The 23,499-nt window shown below is 37.9% G+C and overlaps 1 protein-coding gene across 1 annotated transcript in view; it reads left to right on the forward strand.

The window, feature by feature from the left end:
• CNTNAP2 (contactin associated protein 2) overlaps positions 1-23,499 on the forward strand; it is a 2,268,074-nt gene that overhangs the window by 1,169,520 nt on the left and 1,075,055 nt on the right. The window contains exon 9 of the mRNA XM_040431924.1: positions 6,407-6,556. Coding sequence (XP_040287858.1) covers positions 6,407-6,556 — 150 coding nt within the window. The remainder of the gene's footprint in view (positions 1-6,406; positions 6,557-23,499) is intronic.

Below are 23,499 nucleotides of genomic sequence, written 5' to 3' on the forward strand. Positions count from 1 at the left end.
TAGGGATTTGGGACCTCTGAACAAATATTTTAACTTCAAAATATAGCAAGGTTCTTAAAAAAAAAAATTGCAATAATCTTGTCATGTTATAGCATATGTTATCAATGAGTTTAATGACCAGTTTCATTGATGAGTAAAAAACAGCAGACAACAGGATTTACTGGCTTTTTAGGATTATTGAACCATTATAGATCTCATAGCAATCAGCTGATACTAAACAATAGGGGTAGAATGGTGAAAATGAGGGATCATGTGGAATTACCTTCACATGGCATTACATTTCTCGAGAAGATTGTTTTTTTACCTGAAAGCTCTTGGCTAAACTCTTACTCTCTTGCACTATGGGTTTCATGTCATAGTTTAGCTTGTCAGCTAGGAGGGCAACTAGCCACAGAGTACAATAAAAGGTCAAGAATTAAGAAGGTCTTGTCATAAAGAATTAAAGTGGGTCTGTCAAAAAAATGGTGGATATTCTAAATTGAGAACCACGAACTGCAGCAAAAAAGAGTTTATGTAACATTTTTCAATGACAAATCTTTTATTACCATTACTATATCTGCTTTATATGAACTGACAGAACTAAAAATGGTTATCTGAACTGTCTTTATTGCTTATTTTAATCACACATGTGAATCATAAACTATATATGGATCATTATTTATCCTAGATCATGGCAATTGCCTGGTTCATACAAGGCATTATGCTGACACTACTATGAACATTGTACAATGGAAACTTTTATTTATAAGAATTCATTTTTATTTTTACATAGCTTGTAGTAAAGCAAGGCTTGCAAATATGTAACTACATGCTACATAATTCTTTAGATATATATTGGACTGCATTTAGACAAACCAGCTCCTAACGAAAAAACAAAACAAAGAAAACAGTGCATGTGGATTAATTTGGACAATCTTTTAAGCTATCTGTAGTGTCTAAAGTCAAATTCCTGGATAATTGTCTTCCATTTGAATTACAGTAGTTTTACAGGAATACTACACAATTCGAAAACTGCTATCTTAAAAACTAATGACCATTAAAAATTCCAATCAGGAACACAAGGATTCAGTCTTTCTACCATTTCGTACAGTATAACTCAATTTTTTGTGGATTCTCCAAGCTCACTGAACTGTACATAAGTCATGCTAACTGTCAAAAGTCAGAAAATATTTTAAGATAATATCTTAAGTTATCTTTAAGTTTTGAACCTATAATTGTCAACATATCCCTGGACATTTGCACTGTAGACCATCAAAATTTAGGCTCAGTTCAAACTTCTCATGCAAGTATTACTACTAGCAATAAAACTAAACTATAGCATGAGCTTGTAAATCAATAAAGATGAGCGAATGTCTTGAAATTTGTTTTGCGCCCGATTTGTTGAATTTTTCAAAACATTTCAGTCATGTCCGATTATACATAAATCAAATATGCCAACTGGCCTAAAAATTGGCTTATCTTTTTTATCTTTATTTTTTTTAAACAAATTTTTACTCTTTCTTTTCTCACCCCCTTCAAGCTCTTGAAAGCAATGACTACAATAGAAAACAATGTCAGTGACACTGACAAATGTAGCTATTAATAAAAGAATGATGTTGACAAACAGTGTGTTTATAAACACACTGTACTGTCACAATTGTTATGTTTTTTCATATTAGAAACCTTCTAAAATTGGCCCTTATTAAACACACACAGTGTTATTGGGGGAAAAAACAGTAGCCTGTTGAGACCAAGTGAACAAAAAGTATGCCTTAACTGGGGGTAGATCCTTGCCCCTGTTCATACACAAAGCATATTACTGTCATAAGAAACAGTGCCCGGTTCTGTACAAGCTTCCAAAAATTATGAATTAACAGGGCAGAATGCCTGCTGGTATTACTAATTATTAATTAAAACATGTTCAGAAGCATGGGTACATTAATGGTGTTATTGCCATATTGCTTTGAGTAGAAAAGTTAACTGTTTCTTTATGAATAAAACAACATACTCACCAACATGGGTGCAATAATGAATTTATTCCTATAACACTTGTAGATAGGGACAGACAAGAACAGTAACCCTAACCTGGTCGATAGTCCCTATGCTACTTTGGTGCAGAGATAGGAAAACACCAAGAGACAAAAACAACACGGGGATAGTCATATAAAAGTGTCTCAGAACCAGGTGGACCATGCAGTACAAAAATGAGAGACAGAGAGTAGTCAAAATACAAACCGAGATCAAATACCAGACTTGATGCACAGTACAAATCACATGAGACAGAGAGTGGTCAAAGGACAAGACAAGGTCAAAAGCGCAAACAAATCCTTATGAATCCAAGAGCCGGGAACCGAAGCACCGAATCCCAGGATAGGTCATGACTTGGCACTCCATTAGTCAGAACTCTAGCACACAGGAATAGAACAGCTAAGCAATCATCCCACTGCTAGTCTCCTCCAGCACACACCCATTGTTAGGAGAAAGCATTGCTTCCTGTTGCTAAGGAGGCTATCAAGTCACCAGGAGGTGAGACTTTAAAGTGTGGTATTGCAGTCAAAATAATTCCCTTTTTTTAAATTCATAAGTATTCAGACTCTTTGCTATGACCCTTAAAGGTTCTGTTCTGAGGCCACCCATTTCTCTTAACCATCTTTGAGAAGTTTTTTTTATTGGAGTCCATCTGTGGTAAACACAGTTGATTGGACATTATTTGGAAAGACACACTCCTGTCTATGTAAGGTCTCACAGCTGACAATTCATATCAGAGCCAAAACCAAGCCTTTAGGAGAAAAGAACTGCCAGTAGAGTCTCTCAGATTGTGAGATTCACTTGTCTGATGAAACCAAGTTTGAACTTTTTGGGCTCAATTCTAAACATCATATCTGGAGGAAACCATGCATTGCTCATCACCTACCTAATACCATCTCTACAGTAAAGCATGGTAGTAGCAGCATCATGCTATCTTGGTGTTTTTCAGTGGCTGGGACAGGGAGACTGGTCAGGGTTGAGGGAAAGCTAAATAGAGCTGAAAGTACTGAGATATTCCTAATGAAAACCTGATCCAGTGTTATGGATCTCAGACTGGGCTGATGGTTCATCTTCTAGCAAGACAATTATCCTAAACACACAGCCAATAAAACACAGGGGTGGCTTAAGGAAAACTTTGTGAATGTCCTTGAGTGGCTCAACCAGAGCCCTGACTTGAACCCAATCAAACATATCTGGAAAGACCTGAAAATGGCTGTCCATTAATGGCCTCCAATCTGACAGAGCTTCAAAGGATCTGCAAAGAAGAATGGCATAAAATCCTCAAATGCAGGTATACAAACCTTGCGGCCTCAGATCATACCCAATTAGACTAAAGGTGCCAAAGGTGCTTCAACTAAGTATTGGGAAAAGATTAGATTAGATTCAGTTTATTGTCATTGTACAAGAACCATACAGCACATCGTCAATAAAACAGTAATAAAATCTAACTATCAGTGTTAAAGAGCATAATGCAATAACTTACAGTAATTTACAAAGACATCTCCTCATTTAACATAATTGCCTCCTCTGGCTTAATTTCTTCTTACGACACCCAAGATATCTGTAACACCTGCCCGAAGGTAACAGTTCAAACAGATACCTGGATGGATGCCAACTGTCCTCAATAATCCTATATGCACTCCCCAGGCAACGTACAATATATAAATTCTGAATGGAAGGCAGTTGGACTCCAATGATCCATTGTGCAGTTTTAACCACACACTGGAGCAATCTACGATCATGAACAGAGCAGTTCTCATACCATGCTGCAATACAATTTGTTAAAGGGCTTGGATACTTAATTCATTGCAATATTTTAGCTTTTCCTTTTTAATAAATTATCAAAGATTTTGAACATTCTGTTTTCACTTTGCCATTATGGGGTATTGAGTACAGAATAAAGGGGGAAACCTTTATTTTAGCATAAGGCCACAACATATCAAAATGTACAGTCAGGTCCATAAATATTGGGACATTGACACAATTCTAACATTTTTGGTTCTATACACCACTACAATTGATTTGAAATGAAACGAACAATATGTGCTTTAACTGCAGACTGTCAGCTTTAATTTGAGGGTTTTTACATCCAAATCAGGTGAACGGTGTAGGAATTACAACAGTCTGCATATGCGCCTCCTACTTGTTAAGGGACCAAAAGTAATGGGACGGAATAATAATCATAAATCAAACTTTCACTTTTTTAATACTTGGTTGTAAATCCTTTGTAGTCAATAACAGCCTGAAGTCTGAAACACATAGACATTACCAGACACTGGGTTTCATCCCTGGTGATGCTCTGCTAGGCCTCTACTGCAACTGTCTTCAGTTCCTGCTTGTTCTTGGGGCATTTTCCCTTCAGCTTTGTCTTTAGCAAGTGGAATGCATGCTCAATCGGATTCAGGTCAGGTGATTGACTTTGCCATTACATAACATTCTACTTCTTTCCCTTAAAAAATTCTTTGGTTGCTTTTGCAGTATGCTTTGAGTCATTGTCCATCTGCACTGTGAAGCACCGTCCAATGAGTTCTGAAGCATTTGGCTGAATATTAGCAGATAATATTGCCCAAAACACTTCAGAATTCATCCTGGTGCTTTTGTCAGCAGTCACATCATCAATAAATACAAGATAACCAGTTCCATTGGCAGCAATACATGCCAACGCCATGACACTATCACTACCATGCTTCACTGATGAGGTGGTATGCTTAGGATCATGAGCAGTTCCTTTCCTTCTCCATAATCTTCTCTTCCCATCACTCTGGTACAAGTTAATCTTGGTCTTATCTGTCCATAGGATGTTGTTCCATAACTGTGAAGGCTTTTTTAGATGTCGTTTGGCAAACTCTAATATGGCCTTCCTGTTTTTGAGGCTCACCAATGGTTTACATCTTGTGGTTAACCCTCTGTATTCACTCTGGTGAAGTCTTCTCTTGATTGTTGACTTTGTCACACATACACCTACCTCCCGGAGAGTGTTCTTGATCTGGCCAACTGTTGTGAAGGGTGTTTTCTTCACCAGGGAAAGAATTATTCGGTTATCCACCACAGTTGTTTTCCGTGGTCTTGTTTTTTTTTGGTATTGCTGAGCTCACCGATGCATTCCTTCTTTTTAAGAATGTTCCAAACAGTTGTTTTGGCCACGCCTAATGATTTTGCTATCTCTCTGATGGGTTTGCTTTGTTTTTTTCAGCCTAATGATGGCTTGCTTCACTGATAGTGACAGCTCTTTGGATCTCATCTTAATAGTTGACAGCAACAGATTCCAAATGCAAATAGCCTACATGAAATGAACTCTGGGCCTTTTATCTGCTCATTGTAATTGGGATAATGAGGGAATAATACACACCTGGCCATGGAACAACTAAGAAGCCAATTGTCCCATTACTTGTGGTCCCTTAACAAGTGGGGGGCACATATGCAAACTGTTGTAATTCCTACACTGTTCACCTGATTTGGATGTAAATACCCTCAAATTAAAGTTGACAGTCTGCAGTTAAAGCACATCTTGTTAGTTTCATTTCAAATCCATTTTGGTGGTGTATAGAACCAACAATGTTAGAATTGTGTTGATGTCCCAATATTTATGGACCTGGCTGTAAATGAAAGTGAAGGGGTCTGAAGACCTGTACTGTTTTTACTTAAGCTTGTATATCTTTTTCTAACATTATAAGTCAACCATGAGGTCATAAAGACCCATGGGGAATATTCACATTTTAATTTAATTTAATTTTTTTAACTGCAGTTTTCCACTATAACTGGGGCATCCATGAGAGATAGGGTGTTACACACTGTGTCTGTAGTGTATGTTTATCCTTCCTTGCACTCTGGAGTATTGGAATATGCAAATGGTTCGCTGACTGGCCTATTTTATTTTCACTAGGTTTATCGTATACTTGTGAAATCTACTGATACATATGTTATACAGGCTCATAGGTTCCCATTTACCTGATGGAGGTAAAATAAAAAGTGTTTTTTGGCCTATATCAAGCTGGTATCTGTCAAGGATACAATTTTTTTCCTGTTGCAAATTCTATTGACTGAAACCTAGGGTGGATATTGCAATTACAGTGGGCAAAAAAAACTATACAGCCTGTATTATGACATTAGCGACTGGTGGTGCTGATCTTTTTCTCTTAAGACACAGAAGATCCAGCCTGCCAGAGGCACCTAATGAGTCACTAAATCGAAGCTGTGAAAGAGAAGATAAAAGCAGTTAAAAACTGGACATTCATGTATGGTGCTTGGTCGTTTTTTGGCAAAAGAGGGTCACAGCTATTCATGGTCAATGAAAAATAATACTTTTTAACAATCTATTTGATATATCAAGTATTTTTTCATTCCTATCTGTGAGAGTTGATTTTCAATTTCTTTACATGATTTTCGCTTTTATTCACAGGCTCTGCTCTTAACGATGGACAGTGGCATGAAGTACGATTCACAGCTGAGGAGAATTCTGCCATGTTAACTATTGATGGGGATGAGGCTTCATCTGTTAAAACAAATAGCCCTCTTCAGTTCCGAACTGGGAGTCAATATTTTTTTGGAGGTAAGACTTGAAAAAAAGTTTTTCTTTATTGCGTAAAGGTCTTATATTTATGAAGTATTAGCTGCAGTATGTAGAGAGCTGCAATTGTACATGTAATATCAGCCAATTGTCTTGTCTGTTACTGTTCTAGTTATTTAGTTACAGTATATAATAGGTGTTATTTTTCTATTCTCACATGTCATTGAGGCATATGAGAAAATATTATCTGTGAAGGTCCTTGCAGTGATAGGTCTTCAACTGCTAGGGCACTGGTCTATTTGGCTCCCTCTTCTGGGAGAGACTCTATCAGGCCATAGACTATGAGACCAGTATAATCTCTCTCAAGTGAAGTTGATAGTCCTGCAAGAGCATGGCACTGTGAAGAGATACAAATGCTATTTTCTGACATATTTCTATGACATGCATATATGACAAGCTTCTATGGGAAATGTAAAGTGTTGCTTAGTTAAGCGTATTGAAGAAAGCTCATGTTCATTCATAGTTTCTATTGATTTTGAATGGCATATATTTTATTATCTTTATTTTTGGCATTGCAATATATTTCTGCTCTCCTGATGATATTAAAGTTAACTATATACCAAAAACACTGATAATTACGGTACCTATACTCTTTAGAATGTTTGAGTAAAGCATCAGTAAATAAAAATTAGTGTTGATCGAGCACCCGAGCACAATGGAAGTCAATAGGAGAACCCGAGCATTAAACCAGGCACCCCCTGCTCTGAAAAGGGAAGGGTGCGGGACTCTAGTTTGGCTTAGGAGTCCCTGCTCTGACTCCATATATAGCTATGTCCATATATGGAGTCAGTGCTTGGGGACACCCCAGTGTATTTAAATCTAATTTAGCCTATATCTCAGAAAAGTTTCTGCCTGGATTCAGGCTCACGATCTTCTGTATTAGAGGCAAGGCACTTAACCACTCAGCTATAATAGCTAGTTACTTAAAAAAATAAATAAATAAGACTTCCACTATATTGTACTTCTACTGAGACCTACACAGTAGAAGTCTCATATTTTTTTTATTTATAATATATGTAAATATATTATGGCAAAATCATCAGTAGTAGTTTCCTACAAAAGTTTATGAAGGGATTTGAACTCACAGCTTCTGTATAAGAGCTTAGAACTTTAACAACTACACTATATAGTTGCATGGGAATGCAATACAAAAAATAAAATTAGACTTCTACTATACTGTACTTCTACTGAGACCTATACAGTAGAAGTCTCTCTTTTTTTTAAAAGCAATTGGCAATGTAGCTATATAGTGTAGTAGTTAAAGTTCTGGGCTGTGATGCAGAAGCTATGAGTTCAAATCCTGCCACAATTTTTTTTATAAATAGAGGCTAACCTTAATATATATATATATATATATATATATATATATATATATATATGTATATATATGTTTTTAGCCATAATATATTTACATATATTATTATATATTTAGAATATATTATATATTATAATATATGTAAATATATTATTGGTTAAGTAGTTTTCCACATATTATGCACTCATATATATATCAGAAGTATAATTTTTTATATATATATATATATATATATATATATACAGTACAGACCAAAAGTTTGGACACACCTTCTCATTCAAAGAGTTTTCTTTATTTTCATGACTATGAAAATTGTAGATTCACACTGAAGGCATCAAAACTATGGATTAACACATGTGGAATTATATACATAACAAACAAGTGTGAAACAACTGAAAATATGTCATATTCTTAGTTCTTCAAAGTAGCCACCTTTTGCTTTGATTACTGCTTTGCACACTCTTGGCATTATCTTGATGAGCTTCAAGAGGTAGTCCCCTGAAATGGTTTTCCCTTCACAGGTGTGCCCTGTCAGGTTTAATAAGTGGGATTTCTTGCCTTATAAATGGGGTTGGGACCATCAGTGGCGTTGAGGAGAAGTCAGGTGGATACACAGCTGATTGTCCTACTGAATAGACTGTTAGAATTTGTATTATGGCAAGAAAAAAGCAGCTAAGTAAAGAAAAATGAGTGGCCATCATTACTTTAAGAAATGTCAGACGAATAAAAATTGGGAAAACTTTGAAAGTAAAGGCTATTTGACCATGAAGGAGAGTGATGGGGTGCTGCGCCAGATGACCTGGCCTCCACAGTCACCGGACCTGAACCCAATTGAGATGGTTTGGGGTTAGCTGGACCGCAGAGTGAAGGCAAAAAGGCCAACAAGTGCTAAGCATCTCTGGGAACTCCTTCAAGACTGTTGGAAGACCATTTCAGGGGACTAGCTCTTGAAGCTCATCAAGATAATGCCAAGAGTGTGCAAAGCAGTAATCAAAGCAAAAGGTGGCTACTTTGAAGAACCTAGAATATGACATATTTTCAGTTGTTCCACACTTGTTTGTTATGTATATAATTCCACATGTGTTAATTCATAGTTTTGATGCCTTCATAGTCATGAAAATAAAGAAAACTCTTTGAATGAGAAGGTGTGTCCAAACTTTTGGTCTGTACTGTATATATTTTTTTTATAGTAATTATACATTTATTTTGTGCCATATATTTTTAACAATTACAAAGAAAAAATATAAAATGTATAAATCTTATTTAACCTCTATTTCTGAAAAAGTTTGAGACAGGATTTGAACTCACAGCTTCTGTATAAGAGCTTAGAACTTTAACAACTACACTATATAGTTGCATGGGAATGCAATACAAAAAATAAAATTAGACTTCTACTATACTGTACTTCTACTGAGACCTATACAGTAGAAGTCTCTCTTTTTTTTAAAAGCAATTGGCAATGTAGCTATATAGTGTAGTAGTTAAAGTTCTGGGCTGTGATGCAGAAGCTATGAGTTCAAATCCTGCCACAATTTTTTTTATAAATAGAGGCTAACCTTAATATATATATATATATATATATATATATATATATATATATATATATGTTTTTAGCCATAATATATTTACATATATTATTATATATTTAGAATATATTATATATTATAATATATGTAAATATATTATTGGTTAAGTAGTTTTCCACATATTATGCACTCATATATATATCAGAAGTATAATTTTTTATATATATATATATATATATATATAGAAATAAAGAAAAGAAGCAGCACGCAAGAAAGAAAGCGGGTGCAAAAAATCCTCCTTATCAGACCTGTGACCACGGTCCAAGTTGTAGATACAAGGCAAAAAAATGAAGGCAGCACTCCAAATAGTGAAGAAAGTGGAAGGTTTATTCACCCAACCAGCAGCAACGTTTCAGCTGGACAAAGGCTCCATAGAGAGAGCTGAAACGTTGCTGCTGGTTGGGTGAATAAACCTTCCACTTTCTTCACTATTTGGAGTGCTGCCTTCATTTTTTTGCCTTATATATATATATATATATATACAGTACAGACCAAAAGTTTGGACACACCTTCTCATTCAAAGAGTTTTCTTTATTTTCATGACTATGAAAATTGTAGATTCACACTGAAGGCATCAAAACTATGGATTAACACATGTGGAATTATATACATAACAAACAAGTGTGAAACAACTGAAAATATGTCATATTCTTAGTTCTTCAAAGTAGCCACCTTTTGCTTTGATTACTGCTTTGCACACTCTTGGCATTATCTTGATGAGCTTCAAGAGGTAGTCCCCTGAAATGGTTTTCCCTTCACAGGTGTGCCCTGTCAGGTTTAATAAGTGGGATTTCTTGCCTTATAAATGGGGTTGGGACCATCAGTGGCGTTGAGGAGAAGTCAGGTGGATACACAGCTGATTGTCCTACTGAATAGACTGTTAGAATTTGTATTATGGCAAGAAAAAAGCAGCTAAGTAAAGAAAAATGAGTGGCCATCATTACTTTAAGAAATGTCAGACGAATAAAAATTGGGAAAACTTTGAAAGTAAAGGCTATTTGACCATGAAGGAGAGTGATGGGGTGCTGCGCCAGATGACCTGGCCTCCACAGTCACCGGACCTGAACCCAATTGAGATGGTTTGGGGTTAGCTGGACCGCAGAGTGAAGGCAAAAAGGCCAACAAGTGCTAAGCATCTCTGGGAACTCCTTCAAGACTGTTGGAAGACCATTTCAGGGGACTAGCTCTTGAAGCTCATCAAGATAATGCCAAGAGTGTGCAAAGCAGTAATCAAAGCAAAAGGTGGCTACTTTGAAGAACCTAGAATATGACATATTTTCAGTTGTTCCACACTTGTTTGTTATGTATATAATTCCACATGTGTTAATTCATAGTTTTGATGCCTTCATAGTCATGAAAATAAAGAAAACTCTTTGAATGAGAAGGTGTGTCCAAACTTTTGGTCTGTACTGTATATATTTTTTTTATAGTAATTATACATTTATTTTGTGCCATATATTTTTAACAATTACAAAGAAAAAATATAAAATGTATAAATCTTATTTAACCTCTATTTCTGAAAAAGTTTGAGACAGGATTTGAACTCACAGCTTCTGCATCATAGCCCAGAACTTTGACCACTACGCTATATACTGTAGCTGCATAGCCTGTCACTTAAAAAAAATAAAAATTTAGAATTCTACTCTATAGGTCTCAGTAGAAGTATAGTACAGTAGAAGTATTTTTATTTATTTATGTTTTTTAAGTTCTTGGCTATGCAGCTATTATAGCTGAGTGGTTAAGTGCCTTGCCTCTAATGCAGAAGGTTGTGAGTTTAAATCCTGGCAGAAACTTTTCTGAAATATAAGCTAAGTTAGATTTAAATACACTGGGGTGTCCCCAAGCACTGACTCCATATATGGATATAGCTATATTTGGAGTCAGAGCAGGGACTCCTAAGCCGCGGACTTACACTGAGTGATTCCCTCACTGTACAGTGATCTTCTACATAGAAATAAAGGATAAATTTGATTTAAATACACTGGCTCGAACACACAACGCATGCTCGGCACTGGTGTTCGGCCGAGCATGCTCGCTGAGCACTAGTAAAAATTTGGAATATGGTCATTTCTGGCATTTTACCTGTAATATGTATTGATGATTGTTAGGCTTGAGCGAATTGAGCTTTAGATCATAGATCTGAAGTCCATTTGTTCAAACATTTTGGTTTTAATGCTGTCCGGAGACCTGTCTCCATACAGCATTAAAATGTATATTGCCTTCGTGTAAGCAAAATTCATTTCACCCAAAGTCATGCGAGACTTTGGCGAATAATTTCGGTATCCATTTCTGCATCTCTAAAAGCAGTTAAGATTAGCAATCCGAAGTCGGGTTTGGTACCGAGGAACCAGCTGGTACCAAACCCGACTTCGGATTCCCAATGATAATGTTTTTAAAGATGCAGAAATGAATGCAGAATTAATTCACCAAAGTCTTGCACGACTTTAGGTGAAACAAAGTTCGGCTTCACGGAGCCTAATAAGAGTAGAGGAATTGATGTGTGGGAATAAACTAATAAGTTAAAACAGGTGCATATACAGTCAGGTCCATAAATATTGGAACATGGACACAATTGTAACATTTTTGGCTCTATACACCACCACAATGGATTTGAAATGAAACAAGATGTGCTTTAACTGCAGACCGTCAGCTTTAATTTGAGGGTCTTTACATCCAAATCAGGTGAACGGTGTCGGAATTACAACAGTTTGCATATGTGCCTCCCACTTGTTAAGGAACCAAAAGTAATGGGACAATTGGCTTCTCAGCTGTTCCATGGCCAGGTGTGTGATATTCCCTCATTATCACAATTACAATGAGCAGATAATAGGTCCAGAGTTCATTTCAAGTGTGCTATTTGCATTTGGAATCTGTTGCTGTCAACTCTCAAGATGAGATCCAAGAGCTGTCACTATCAGTGAAGCAAGCCATCATTAGGCTTAAAAAAACAAAACAAACCCATCAGAGAGATAGCTAAAACATTAGGTGTGGCCAAAACAACTGTTTGGAACATTCTTAAAAAGAAGGAACTCACCGGTGAGCTTAGCAACACCAAAAGACCTGGAAGACCACGGAAACCAACTGTGGTGGATGACCAAAGAACGGCGAATAATTCTTTCCATGGTGAAGAAAACACCCTTCACAAGAGTTGGTCAGATGAAGAACACTCTCCAGGAGGTAGGTGTATGTGTGTCAAAGTCAACAATCAAGAGAAGACTTCATCAGAGTGAATACAGAGGGTTCACCACAAGAGGTAAACCATTGGTGAGCCTCAAAAACAGGAAGGCCAGATTAGAGTTTGCCAAACGACATCTAAAAAAGCCTTCACAGTTCTGGAACAACATCCTATGTACAGATAAGACCAAGATCAACTTGTACCAGAGTGATGGGAAGAGAAGAGTATGGAGAAGGAAAGGAACTGCTCATGATCTTAAGCATACCACCTCACCAGTGAAGCATGGTGGTGGTAGTGTCATGGTGTGGGCATGTATGTCTGCCAATGGAACTGGTTCTCTTGTATTTATTGATGATGTGACTGCTGACAAAAGCAGCAGGATGAATTCTGAAGAGTTTCAGGCAATATTATCTGCTCATATTCAGCCAAATGCTTCAGAACTCATTGGACGCCGCTTCACAGTACAGATAGAAAATGACCCAAAGCATACTGCAAAAGCAACCAACGAGTTTTTTAAGGGAAAGAAGTGGAATGTTATGCAATGGCCAAGTCAATCACCTGACCTGAATCCTATTGAGCATGCTGAAGACAAAACTGAAGGGAAAATGCCCCAAGAACAAGCAGCAACTGAAGACAGTTGCAGTAGAGGCCTGGCAGAGCATCACCATGGATGAAACCCAACATCTGTTGATGTCTATGCGTTCCAGACTTCAGGCTGTAATTGACTGCAAAGGATTTGCAACCAAGTATTAAAAAGTGAAAGAGTAATTTATGATTATTATTCTGTCCCATTACTTTTGGTTCCTTAACAAGTGGGAGGCACATATGCAAAGTGTTGTAATTCCTACACCGTTCACCTGATTTGGATGTAAATACCACAAATTAAAGCTGACAGTCTGCAGTTAAAGCACATCTTGTCCGTTTCATTTAAAATCCATTGTGGTGGTGTATAGAGCCAAAAATGTTAGAATTGTGTTGATGTCCTAATATTTATGGACCTGACTGTATAACAATAATAATCACAGATATGTACACTATGACTACAGTGATATCTCTTTGAGATGAGATCCTAAAATTATATTGAGAAGTGTTTCTCTTGAGGTGTAGTCTTCTGAAAGTAGATGACCTGTGGTAATATAGTTTTCTCATCTGGACAAGGGGTAGTCTTTTGAAAGAGGTGGCCTTTTTGGGGAGGATTCACTGTAACAAACAAGAGATTAAAATCACTAAATTACATGATAAGATGAAGATAATAAGAATGTAAATAAAAGTAAATCTATATAACATAAAATATGAAAGGGATTAGACAAAAAAAACATAAGAAAAACTGTACAAGGCTATACAAGTGAAGGACACCAAGAGTGGATCCAGAAATGTATGCATGTTTAATTCAGCCCCCACTGTTGTTCCTTTTAGCAAGAGATGAAATAAAAACATTGAACATTTCTTTTGCTTAGAATATGTTAAGGTGGAAAAGAAACAGACAATATATTCTTAGATATACAAACCATATTTTCCATTCAAATACATAATAAAGTAAGGCCTGCCAGACTATTGTAATTTATTTTTGTGAAATATGTCTTAACTGTTTCCTTAGATGAATGCTCTTCAGATTGGGGCACACAAATAACAGCATTTACATGTAGATGAAAGCACCTGCAGAGTATGCAAAGAGATGAAAAATGTTGTGACTGTCACTAAGTCTATTCTTGCTCAGTGTCCTGAATAAAAAAATGACAACTACTTGTTTAAGCTTTGAAAAATGAATCAATAATTTAAATTGCCATAACACTCTATACATTGTTGAAAATTTTGAATCAATATTCCTTCTCTTGAGCCTTAAAACTAGACTTTCTTATCTAGAAGTATTTTACATTATTTGAACTACATGGCATTTAAAAAGTATTTCCACATGAATATTTAATTTATTTAATAAACTGTGATTATGAATAAATCTTTATGTGCAGTTGTATGCACTATCCTATGAGATCTAGAAAGATACTTTGAGCAGGGATCAGTTGTGATGTTATTTGTGTTGAAGAGATTCTAACATGGCATTCTTTTATATTCAAACTGGGCTCTTGAACAGTGGAATATCTTGAGGTGTAGAGGGTGTCAGGAGGGAGCCAAAAAAGCACACTCTCTTGGCCAGGGGTATATAGATACAGAGGTAGGTTATTGAAAGGGAACCTGTCATCAGCTTCAAGTTACTCTTACTTTGGACAGCATTAAGTAATGACAGACATGTTGATTTCAGTGGTGTGTAACGCATGAGCTAAAAGTAAGTAGTTGCCAAGAACCAGTTTTATAATAATTGTAGCCTGGACCTGGAGAAGAGTCAGTGTTATTTTTATTTAGGAGTCTCCTTCTCAGACACCTGTTGATTATTGGCAGTTCTCTTGTAGGGAGAAAACTAAGGAGAAAACTGCCAATCAGCAGATGGGTGGGAAAAGTAGGAGCTCATGAATAACCAGGACACCACTCAGCAGCAGTCACTCTTCTCAGCAGCCCAAGCTACAATAGCCGTAAAGCTGCTCCTTAGCAACTAATTATTATTAGCTCAAGAGTGACAGACTGCTGAAGCCAGAATTATGATGGGCAACGCTAAAGTTGATGAAAGGTTCCCTTTCACTTCGAGGGAAGAAAATCCTGGCTATGACTGTCTAGAATGTAAACTCTTCAGACTTTAAATAGAAAATGGTGTTTCCATTCTGTGAACACTAGTAAGCCTAAATGTCTCCTATAATTTATTTGCCCCATGACTGTGGCATTTATTTTTTTGCTATCAGTAAGACTGTATTTAGAGGACAGAAAATTAAAGGGCATCTGTCAGCAGAATTGTACCTATGAAACTGGCTAACATGTTGCATGTGCGCTTGGAATCTAAAAACACCTGTGTTGGTCGAATGTTCATATGTGCTCGCATTGCTGAGAAAAATGATGTTTTAATGTATGCAAATAAGCCCCTAGGAGCAATTACTTTAAGGTAGGGGCTAAATACGATTAATTGTGGCTGTTAGTGTTCAGCGAATCAAAGTCGATCCATATTTTAGTCTAAATTTGATTCGCTGCGACGCTGAATTTCCTCATGATTTGTGTTAGCGAATCGATTTATGCTACTTTCATATTTGGGTAGTCTTTTCCGGCAGGCTGTTCCGGCGGGTGAACAGCCTGCCGGATCTGTGCTACCGCAAGTCCACCATGCTGGCGGAGGTCCGGCGGCAACACAGCAAACATGTCGAGAGGCGGCCAAAATAAAACCGCAGCATGTTGTCGTTTTATTCCATCCGCCTCTCAGCATGTTTGCCGTGCTGTGGCTGGACCTTATAGTGAATGGGGCCGGAGCGGACTTCCGCCAGCACAGTGGACTTGCGGTGGCACAGATGTTTTTTTTTCCACACTATTTCAGGTTAAGGCTGCTTTCACACTTGCGGTAGCCTTTTCCGGCAGGCTGTCCCGGCGGGGGAACAGCCTGATGGAAAAGACTACCGCAAGTGTGAAAGTAGCCTTAACCTGAAATAGTGTGAAAAAAAAAATAACATACTTACCTGATCCATTTGCTTACGACCAGCCGGCCACCATCTTGCTTGAAGATCTCGCACGAAATCTTGTAAGTGATGATGCATAATCATAAGATGGAGAGAAGACCTTAGCACTCAATGTCTTCACAATATGCAGAGCTTTGGTGCTTGACCAACACTATTAACCAGTCTTTTTTGGTGATAAAATCCCTCCTGACTACTTTGTGTCTAATGGTAACATTCCTCCTAAATGCCATCAAAGGTTTTTGAACAGTAAGTTTCTCAAAAGCTGAATCATGCTTCAAAATGTGCCAATTTTTAAATATAGCTCTGAGTATGACATCAACTGCAGGACTATATTTAAAAGAAAATGCAAACCTATTTTCTTTCTTTTTTTCTTTCTTTCTATTTCTCTGTTTTATTGTACTAGCCCTGTCTATAGCTTTAGGCTACTTTCACACTGGCGTTTTTGTTTCCGTTTGTGAGATCCGTCATGGGCTCTCACAAACGGTCCAAAACAGATCAGTTGTGCCCTACTGCATTCTGAATGGATAAGGATCCGCTCAGAATGCATCAGTTTGCCTCCGTTCCGTCTCCATTCCGCTCTGGAGGCGGACACCAAAGCACTGCTGAGGCACTGAAACAATAGAAAACCGATCCGTCCCCCATTGACTTTCAATGGTGTTCAGAACGAACCCGTTTTGGCAATGTTAAAGATAATACAAACAGATCCGGTCTGAACAGATGCATATGCGGTTGTATCATCGGTGTGGATCTGTCTGTGCAGATCCATGACGGATTCGCACCAAATGCGAGCGTGAAAGGAACCAGTTCTTTATAAGGATAACCTCTCTGTAATAATTGTACCTTTAGTTCCTGGACTTGACATAAATCAGTGTCTTGAATATTCAATCTACGTAATCTAATAAACTGACCACGCAGGTAGTGCCGACATATTGACTTTACTGAAATGATCTGTACAGACCAAAAAGAGATGCCTATTATTAGGCTTAGTGGTCAGTGAGAAAACTGCAGATTTTATGGTCGTTGTTTAAGTAAAGATATTCACATGGAAAATAAAACCATCATCGAAAGTTCTTAAAAAATATGTTAAACATAAAAATGTGATTTTAAACAATAGGTCATTTTCTGAAGACACATTCCCTTTAACTGTGTCTACATGATAAATGCCATTTGCTGAAGTGAAACAACCCCTTTAACAACTCTAACAATGTCCTGTAGTCAGCTGATACATCTCTACCTATGGTAAAATAGTTCTCCAGCATAAAAGTACTTTGTTTGAAATCTGTTTAAAAAGCCCATTTTCATATACAGTAACTGCTTAAAGAGACCCTATCACCAAATGTATTATTTGAAGGGGAAAAAAATGCTTTGCAGAAATAATTAAATAATAAAATACATTTTTTCGATGGAGCAACCTTAGGAAAAATGTGTATTTTTACATTTATAATTTTTTTTAACCATTTACTCGTCCCACAAGGGGACTTTAACAGGCAATCTTTTGATTGCTTCTATAAGGCCAAACACACAAAAGCGAGCTTGATGCGAGAAACCTGGTGTGTGTGTGGCAGTATAATTCACACAGTCTAATAAATCATTAGAAGGCCTTATGCACATGAACGTTGCCTGGCCGTGCCCGTATTGCGGCCCCAAAACACAGGAGATATGGGGCGGTGCAGAATGGAGGCATGGATCAGTAGCTCTTCATGGGTTTTCTGTCCATGCCTCCGCAACGCAAATGGATTGCATGTATTTTACTCAACACTAACTATTACATATGATAATATTAGATACAGTGTCTCATATTAGGTACACAGGAATGGCAGCACTGACTATTAGGCTTAGATACACAAAGCTTATCATGTGCGATATTGTGCCAAAGTATCTGATCGCATGATATTTGAGACAGTATTTTTTTCCATTGTGTCTCAGCCTATAATGTGTAAAGCTGTGCTACTAAGCCAGTGTATCTAAGCCTATCTAGGGTGACACTGTAGCAGATACAGTGGCTTAGCAGCATAGCATTACACATTTTAGGCTTAGATACAGTACACTGAATAAATAGCACTGCCTCAAATACACAAGATTAACAGCTAAATATCACACATGATAGGGCTACATATCTAAAGCAAGTATTACACTGGCTGACTGTCGACAAGATCATTGGTAACGAACGTTCATGTGAACGATGATCTGGCAGTGTAATACTGACACAGATTAACTGATGAACCAGCAAACACTTGTCCATTGGGCAATCAATGCCTAATCCCAAAGTCAGTATGGAGACAAGATATAGCAGTAGTGATCGCTCCTGCCCATACTGTGGAGGAGATCGCTGCATGTAATAGCAGCAGTCTCCTCCGCTAGCAAGCAGGCGATTGTCAGGAAGGAACGCTGCCCTTCCCACAATCGGCTGCAGGATTTCTGTATGTAATACAGCCTTATCTAAATTATCATGCGGTTATATACACGGTGGTTGTGAGCAGTGACACTGATAGGAGGCTAAGACTGCTGTGACACAGGGCACAAAGGCCTGGAATGTGGGGGAGGGGTTTGTATGCACACAGCACGCTGAGCTACCAGTCACAAGATGGCCGCTCTTGGCCAGGAGCTGTTTTCCCTCATAACATAATGACTGAATTTACTGTCATTATGCTTCCAAAGGTAACTTCTTACGTGTTGAATTATTTGTACATCTTCCCACTGCAATATAACTTAGTATGCTCGATGGCGATGGGGTCTCTTTAAGCATTCTGATATCATTGAGAGGAATGCCTCATTCAGGAACTCCATCAGTCAGCTAGAGTAGATAGCACCTACACATAGGGCCTCTACTTCTGGAGAATACTTGCTGGATTATATGGATAGCTTGTTGATTTCAATGGGCATTATGTAATGCCTCACTTAGGCCCCTTGCACACGAACCATACGGATTAGGTCAGGATGCGTTCAGGAAAACTCGCACCATTTTACAATCAAGTTCAGTCAGCTTTGTCTGCGATTGCGTTCAGTTGTTCAGTTTTTTTCCGCGCCTGATAAAAAACTGAAGGTTTACATACAACATCTCCTAGCAACCATCAGTGAAAAATGCATTGCATCCGCACTTGCTTCCGGATGCAATGTGTTATTCACTGAGGCTCCATTCACTTCTATGGGGCCAGGGCTGCGTGAAAAACGCAGAATATAGAACATGCTGCGTTTTTCATGCAACGAAGAAGTGATGCGTAGAAGAAAAGAAAAAAACGCTCATATACACAGATCCATTGAAATGAATGGGTCAGAATTCAGTGCGGGTGCTATGCGCAAAACTCACTTGTGTGAAAGGGGCCCTACCCTTTGGTGGTTCTGCAGGAGAGCTAAACAGTTTGGCTATTTTTTAAGGGAGTGAACGGTGAGATTTCCGCACATTTAGCTCCTTACCTGTTATGCTTTGTGCTGAAAAAAATGGTTATTGTTGTACATTGTTACAGTCTTATACTCAGCATGTAATAATTGTGTGCCTTTATTCGGCATTGGACTAGTGCACCGTGCGCATTGTTATCTCAGCAGTGTTGCCGGTTTCTCTTTTAGGTGATGACAGCAGAAACAGCATTCATAAAAAGAAATACTTGTGCTGCTCGCAGGTATTATAAAGATAATTAGAAAAAAAGCACTTCTGCAGTGTTCTCATCATCAAGTAGATCCGGACTGAAAGCCAGTGGCAGCCATCTTTCAAATTTGAGGCCATCATCCTTAGCAACTTCAGATAGCAGCTAGTTGGCATCCTCCAAATTCCTGGAACAAGAAGATGAGACAAATGCCTCCTGTGGTGAAGTAATGCTAGCTCTCTAGACAGAGGAAAAAAGGAGGAGAACCGAGTTCTGAGTTTTTGAGTTACTTCACCATAGGAGGCCTTTCGGTGGAGGATGATGACTTTCTTTCTCTGAAAATTCCACCCAGAAGAATCTGAAGAAATTCGGATTCTACCGAATCAATATTTTGTGTCGAATTTTTATATTTTAGAGAATCAATTTGCTCATCTCTACTGAAGTAGCTTTCAGTCCTGATCTACTTCTCTATCTGAGAACTTTGCTGACGTACTTTTTCTTGATTATCTCTAATACCTGCAAGTAGCACAAGTATTTATTTTTCTGTGTGGCTTTTGATGAGTTTGACCTTTCCTTATAAATACATGGTGAATTCTTCTTTGAAATTTTGTGATCAGCAGCGGCCTTTTCTTGCCTAAGAAAAGAGCGGCCCTTTTCTTGCCTAAGAAAATAGCGGCCCTGCTGGGTAAGAAAATCAAATATGCCTTCTTTTTTACCAGTCAGCCACTGTGTGGAGTTGGGCCTTGTTAGGTTACTCATAGCTTCATAGATCTTCAATGTTATATGGGCAGAGGAATAATTGCAGTAATCCCTTAATCTGAATGCTTTCAGACAGGCTTTAAGCAGGTAATAGACTTTTTGTAAAGCAATACTCTGAGCTAAGAAAATTGTAACTCCTGTGGTTGCAAAAGAAGCCATTTCATTTGGACTGGTAAAATAAATATTCCATGTCAATAAGATTTATGTACATTGTTGAGCTTTGATGTAATATACAGGTGAAACTCGAAAAATTAGAATATCGTGCAAAGTTCATTTATTGCAGTAATGTAACTTAAAAGGTGAAACTAACATATGAGATAGACTCATTACATGCAAAGCGAGATATTTCAAGACTTTTTTTGTTATAATTTGGATGATTATGGCTTACAGCTTATGAAACCCCAAAGTCACAATTTTGAGGCACCCTTTGCTCAGGGGGTATGGATTAATTAGCTGACTAGAGTGTGACACTTTGAGCCTAGATTATTGAACCTTTTCACTATATTCTAATTTTAAGCCGCATTAATGCAATTCCTTTTAATTTGCTACTGAAATAAATTGACTTTTGCACGATATTCTAATTTTCCGAGTTTCACCTGTAAGCCAATCTGTAAAAAATTCAGTACTAGTTTCTAATTCAGAAAAAAAAAAAACATGCAGGGTTTTCTCCTCTAGGTATAGTTTTATATGTAGCAGCTGTGTGAGAGTGTTACTATCCAATTATTTCATATACTGTAGTTACATAGCATGCACAATTGTTATAAAAAATGTAGGATAGTTCTTCTGTGAATATTTTACAAAGTGGGGGAGAACAAAAGCAAAGGCTTCCTTTTAAGCCACTAATTTCTTTCATCTCCTGTCACAACAATGTTCAGCACTGAGCTGTCATACAAGGATATGATTATGGAAGCTTGGATTGATAGTCTGCAAAGCTGCTGACTTTAATAAGGAATAAATAATGCTCCATACGGACAGAATTTATCTTCTATGGATGAGCTTACTTGTTTATCCAGCTATAATGAGTTGGTTTGCTGCTCATTGCACCTAATGAATATTACAGATCATGCTCTGTTTGGAAAATCATTCATTATAATGCAGCGTCCCCACTGCAAGAGTGATTGCATTTTATGCACTGTATGTCTTATAGACTGTATATGGAGATAGCAGTGTGTTCCTGGCTACTGCTGCTAGGCAGGGCTGGCACCACCCTTTCCTCTATAGCAGGAAGTGAGTCAGTGTAGTCTGAGCTGGGAATTTGAAAACAGCTAAGGAGAGGCTGTGCAAAGTGACAGTATATGTGCTAGCTCTTCAGGGTAATTATGGATTCTACAGTTCTAGAAGTGGAAATACAAAGCATGATGTCAGAGAAGGTAAATGCCTGCACCTTGGCTATAGACTTCCCTGCATTTGGTGGGATGTAATAAGCTTTAGGTTGCCAATCATATTGAAAGAACAGCCGGATCACCGGTTTAGAGACTGTGCTACTGTATATTGTTGAGATACCAATATACTGAGAGTGAGAGGAACATGTTATACCCCTTAGTTGAGCTGAGAAAGATTGAGAACATTATAAGAAAGATACTTAATGCACTGCCCTCATACACAGTCTTTGGAAACTGCACATGGTAACTATAAAGACTGTGCTTGACATATTTAGTGCCTGTGTGAAGCACCTACCAGCCAGAAAAATCACAGCATGAACCATTTAGCTCATATTTTCCCACAAGACTTATTCACTCAATTGAATGGGCCTGCGAGAGGAATAGACTGCACATAGACACCATCCGAGTTATGTTTTCATGAAGGGCAATTTTTGCTGGTTTGTTTGTAATGGTTTAACTAGTATCTCAAATTGTATTAGTATTTTATATTGACTTATTTCCTAATTTTCCTAAAGGGGATGTCTTTTAAGGCATTGAGAGGGCCCTCATTCAAGACCACCCACTTTGAGCTCTGGTCAGGGGTGTACAGAGATCTCATAGGCTTTATAGCAAAGCCTAGTATGGGCCCCCTCACATGTTAGGTTTCTGACAAATGTATGATTTTTTTGTGGAAGAAATTGAAGAGAAAAGAGGAATACAATTTTAGTAGATAAAAAAAAGTTTAACTTTGCCTCACCCACTTTACTTGGCTTCTAAGTAGAAAAAAATATATGTTCTTAAATATAGGACTTATAGGATTTATTTTATGCACTAATATAACACTGCTATATTACACAGCACTTTACAGACATTAGCAGCAAGCCGTCCCCAATGGGTATCACAATCTAAGTTCCCTATCAGTATGTCTTTAGAGCGTCAGAAGAAACCAGAGTACCCAGAGGAAACCCACGCAAACTAGGGGAGAACATACAAACTCCATGCAAATCGGATTTGAACTTAGGACCCCAGCGCTGCAAGACACAAGTGCTAACCACTGAGCCACCGTGCTGACTCGTTGTGAATAGCATATATTTTCAATGTAATTAAACCAAACAGTTAGCATAAATACATAGATAAGTGTCCACTATACAACTCTGTGTCTCCCGCTTCGCTTTACACAGTAGATTATAAAACTGCCTACAGTTACCAATAGGGGGAGCTCACTGAATAGAAATTTTATATATTTACCAAAAAATCTATATGCATTGAGCCCCCCCAGTGGTAACTGGAGGAAAATTATTTGGATCTCTGTAGGGAAGAGGAGTGAGCCCATCCTTCCCCCTGGCCTCATAGCAACCACATGGTTTGCCCCATGGTGAGTTTGCCACTGGCTCTGTTGGACCAGAACTGTCCATACATTCTATGACTGGCTACTGCAGGGAAAATGAATGTACAGGCCCACCAGAGCGATTAGCTGGGGGAAACATGGGGGCAATGACCCCCCTTTTTTATTACATATTTAGTAGGCAGCTTGTGCTCTCTATCCCCCCCTCTTTTTCTCTCCCGCCTTATTTTTCAGGTAAAATTACCTCAAGGTGTG

The sequence above is a fragment of the Bufo bufo genome, chromosome 5 (assembly GCF_905171765.1).
Source record: "Bufo bufo chromosome 5, aBufBuf1.1, whole genome shotgun sequence".
In the NCBI taxonomy this organism is placed as follows: Eukaryota; Metazoa; Chordata; class Amphibia; order Anura; family Bufonidae; genus Bufo; species Bufo bufo.